This window comes from Galeopterus variegatus, unplaced genomic scaffold (assembly GCF_000696425.1).
Source record: "Galeopterus variegatus unplaced genomic scaffold, G_variegatus-3.0.2 Scaffold5503, whole genome shotgun sequence".
Classification (NCBI taxonomy): Eukaryota; Metazoa; Chordata; class Mammalia; order Dermoptera; family Cynocephalidae; genus Galeopterus; species Galeopterus variegatus.
The window spans coordinates 7,225-12,156 of NW_007731614.1; the positions used below are offsets into that span (position 1 = coordinate 7,225).

The 4,932-nt window shown below is 34.7% G+C and overlaps 1 protein-coding gene across 1 annotated transcript in view; it reads right to left on the minus strand.

Moving 5' to 3' along the window:
- LOC103604957 (olfactory receptor 2T1) overlaps window positions 1-3,716 on the minus strand; it is a 5,357-nt gene extending 1,641 nt beyond the window's left edge. The window contains 5 exon segments of the mRNA XM_008589534.1: window positions 98-571; window positions 3,151-3,304; window positions 3,307-3,437; window positions 3,439-3,470; window positions 3,696-3,716. Of these exon segments, the coding sequence (XP_008587756.1) occupies window positions 98-571; window positions 3,151-3,304; window positions 3,307-3,437; window positions 3,439-3,470; window positions 3,696-3,716 (812 nt within the window).
- Between the last annotated feature and the right edge of the window lie 1,216 nt (window positions 3,717-4,932).

Here is a 4,932-nt window from a genome sequence, read left to right on the forward strand (position 1 = left end):
GGCGCAACACCGAGGGTTGCGATCCCGTTGCCGGTCCCGGTCTGGTACGAGCACGACACTGAGGGTTGTGATCCATTGCCGGTCACGAAAAAAAGACAAAAAAGGAAAACAAAAAACAAAAAACAAAAAAACACAGCACACATACATCTCTGTCTCATAGAGGGCTGTGTCTGCACATGCCAACTTCAGGACCACAGGCGCCTCACAGAAGAAATGGTTAATCTCCCAGGAACTGCAGAAGGGAAAACTCATGGTGATGGGGGTTAAGAGGATTCCATCCAAAGAGCCCCCAAACTAAGAACCTTCTATGATCATCCAGCACACCCATCAGCTCATGAGGACAGGGCATCTCAGAAGGTTGCGGATGGCCACACAGTGGTCATAGGCCATGAATCCCAGCAGGAAGAGTTCAGCTCCCACAAGGGTAAGGTAGAGAAAGTGTTGAGCCATGCACCCCACAATGGAAATGATCCTTTGACCCAGGAGGTTATCAACCAGCATCTTGGGCATGATGGTGGAGATGTACATCATGTCAATGAAGGAGAGGTGGCTGAGGAGGAAGTACATGGGGTGTGGACGCACGAATCTGAGCAGATCAGGAAGATCATGATCCCATTGGATATCAATGAAATAAAAAAGATGATAGAAATAATGGCAAAAAGAAGGCCTGCGGTTCTGTTGAACAGCCCCACAAAAGTGAAGTCTTTAGAGGATGTGTTGTACCTTCCATTGATCCTACAATGATGCTGATATAACCTAGAATCTTCCAAATAAAATAATGACATTCTCAGGGAATTAAAATAACATACAGATTACTTGCTAAGCAGAAAAATTCTAAAAGTTAGAAGAAAAAATTAAAAATAATATTCTTGGTATTTTGGAATTGCTATCTACTAACTAATTTATTCCAGAATGCTTTAAAATAAAATTAATCATTATTAATCAATAATTCTTTAAATGCATTTGACAATATGATGTCAGTAGATACTACTGTACTATTCTGATACACATACCACCTAAGGGTAAATACCATGCTTTGCCACTGTTAATCAAACCATAGGCTTGTCTGTGTGTGTGTTTGTGTGTGTGTATGTGTTTGTGTATGTACATACTACCTTAGGTGCATTTAAATCCATATCATTATTAAATGCATCACCACCATCTTCAATACGTCTTTGGCACTGGCTATGAGTAGTCTATTTAGCCACATTAGGCTATTCTGTCTGCCATTTAGCTCTAAGTGTGGGTGGTCTACCATTCAGTCCATGAGTCACTGTCTACATCATGATAGTACATTTGGTGTCAGTTCATTCATGTTGCAGACAAATTGTATGGGGTGAAATAAACTAGGCAATGGAAACTATTTATGCAAATAAAAATGTGAAAGGATCATCCAATATTATAAGTATTCACTATTACAGAATTATTTTGGTTTACTTTCAATTTTAGGATAATGAGGAATTAGCAACAGGATTATGATTAGCTTGACCATTAGTGATTCAGATTCAGAAGACATATCACAGGGACATACATACAGACCAATAATCCACCTATTATTTTTTTGAAATTGTATTTTTTTTCATAGTGCTTATTAATTAAGAAAAAACTGAAAAACTGTATTTCATATAATTTCAGGTCAGGCTAAAGAAAAAACTACCCACAACAAACTTTATTAAAGGATAATTTTTTGTTTATTTTAAGGCTAAAACTTGTTAAAGGTTAGACATGTTTGGGAGTTTAATTGACCAAAATAGTCCAATACTCCTCTATGTGTTCTAAAAATATGAGCATTTGAATCAACTGCACAGAAAAAAAAGTATTATTAAAAATAACGTTGATGACATTGTGAAGAGTTTACTTTGTGCCAAGAGCTGTGCTAAGAAGTGTTTTGCATCTGTTGACTCATTAATCTTCACAATAAACATAAGAAATGAAGATCTATAAACCACCCTTTCCTTTCACCAATGGCAGAACTTAGAGTAATGTGTGGGAGGTCACACAGTATGTTAGGGGAGAGTATTTGGAACAGGCAGTGTCAGTTCATACTGTGTTCTTACCCATGGCCCAGAACATCAATTAGACACTTACTGTAGTTATCAAATATAATATACAAACCATGTGAATCCATTAAAATTTTAACTATATGTAATCGTCAGTGTGACCAGTGAAAATTACTCATGATTGAGCATAGATCACATAAATTATGATAAAAATGATCGCTGTTTTTTTGAAAAGTACTAACTATGTTTTTCCATATTTATCTTTTTTTTTATTGGCAATTTCAGAAATTTTGGTGCCAGGTTTAATAAATTTCCCTGATAGCACATATAATTACATTATCATTTATATCTGCCTCATTTTCTTTTCCCTTTCCTAGTTTTCATTAATGGAGCCCATTGAAATGTGTATATGAAGGCAAAATTCTATCTGGTTTCTGAAACAGCTGAAATGCTGGTGGTATTTCAACTTCTTCCACACTTCCTGTATTTTTGGGTTTACTTTTATCATGCATGTAGACTACAGTAACAGAGGGAAAATGATGTGTTGCTTTACAAAGTCAAACAGTTTTCTCTGTTCTCTGTTAGTACTTATTCCTAAATAGTTTTTTAAATCTTCTGCTCTCCTGGAGTTTTCTACAGCTAGGTAATGCTGTAGTCCTAGTAATACAAAGACAAATTCTAAAGAGTATTCTGTTCTGCAGCTGACTGGCTTTACCCTCCTGTTCGAACATAACAGGACTAACTTGTCAGAGAACAATCCCTCCTTATGTGAACTATGATTATAAATAAAACATTTGGTTAAATTTATTATCTGTTCTTTCACTATGGGGGAGCATAGTGAGAAGGACCTAGACATGGTGAATTTCTGCTGGATGAAGATTTGCTATGATTTAGTACACATGAAAATAATGTGAAAATGTCTGGAATGATTCTGTGCCTTTTTATAGGAATTGTCTTCTGAAATGATGTAGAAAACATATTTGCTTCTGAAGTGATGTAGTAACTAAATTTAGAATTCTTCTCCTTATTATGACATAAATTAATTTTGTGACCCTGAATCCTACCCCCAAATTCTCTGGGCCTCAGTATCTATATNGGAGATGTACATCATGTCAATGAAGGAGAGGTGGCTGAGGAGGAAGTACATGGGGTGTGGACGCACGAATCTGAGCAGATCAGGAAGATCATGATCCCATTGGATATCAATGAAATAAAAAAGATGATAGAAATAATGGCAAAAAGAAGGCCTGCGGTTCTGTTGAACAGCCCCACAAAAGTGAAGTCTTTAGAGGATGTGTTGTACCTTCCATTGATCCTACAATGATGCTGATATAACCTAGAATCTTCCAAATAAAATAATGACATTCTCAGGGAATTAAAATAACATACAGATTACTTGCTAAGCAGAAAAATTCTAAAAGTTAGAAGAAAAAATTAAAAATAATATTCTTGGTATTTTGGAATTGCTATCTACTAACTAATTTATTCCAGAATGCTTTAAAATAAAATTAATCATTATTAATCAATAATTCTTTAAATGCATTCGACAATATGACGTCAGTAGATACTACTGTACTATTCTGATACACATACCACCTAAGGGTAAATACCATGCTTTGCCACTGTTAATCAAACCATAGGCTTGTCTGTGTGTGTGTTTGTGTGTGTGTATGTGTTTGTGTATGTACATACTACCTTAGGTGCATTTAAATCCATATCATTATTAAATGCATCACCACCATCTTCAATACGTCTTTGGCACTGGCTATGAGTAGTCTATTTAGCCACATTAGGCTATTCTGTCTGCCATTTAGCTCTAAGTGTGGGTGGTCTACCATTCAGTCCATGAGTCACTGTCTACATCATGATAGTACATTTGGTGTCAGTTCATTCATGTTGCAGACAAATTGTATGGGGTGAAATAAACTAGGCAATGGAAACTATTTATGCAAATAAAAATGTGAAAGGATCATCCAATATTATAAGTATTCACTATTACAGAATTATTTTGGTTTACTTTCAATTTTAGGATAATGAGGAATTAGCAACAGGATTATGATTAGCTTGACCATTAGTGATTCAGATTCAGAAGACATATCACAGGGACATACATACAGACCAATAATCCACCTATTATTTTTTTGAAATTGTATTTTTTTTCATAGTGCTTATTAATTAAGAAAAAACTGAAAAACTGTATTTCATATAATTTCAGGTCAGGCTAAAGAAAAAACTACCCACAACAAACTTTATTAAAGGATAATTTTTTGTTTATTTTAAGGCTAAAACTTGTTAAAGGTTAGACATGTTTGGGAGTTTAATTGACCAAAATAGTCCAATACTCCTCTATGTGTTCTAAAAATATGAGCATTTGAATCAACTGCACAGAAAAAAAAGTATTATTAAAAATAACGTTGATGACATTGTGAAGAGTTTACTTTGTGCCAAGAGCTGTGCTAAGAAGTGTTTTGCATCTGTTGACTCATTAATCTTCACAATAAACATAAGAAATGAAGATCTATAAACCACCCTTTCCTTTCACCAATGGCAGAACTTAGAGTAATGTGTGGGAGGTCACACAGTATGTTAGGGGAGAGTATTTGGAACAGGCAGTGTCAGTTCATACTGTGTTCTTACCCATGGCCCAGAACATCAATTAGACACTTACTGTAGTTATCAAATATAATATACAAACCATGTGAATCCATTAAAATTTTAACTATATGTAATCGTCAGTGTGACCAGTGAAAATTACTCATGATTGAGCATAGATCACATAAATTATGATAAAAATGATCGCTGTTTTTTTGAAAAGTACTAACTATGTTTTTCCATATTTATCTTTTTTTTTATTGGCAATTTCAGAAATTTTGGTGCCAGGTTTAATAAATTTCCCTGATAGCACATATAATTACATTATCATTTATATCTG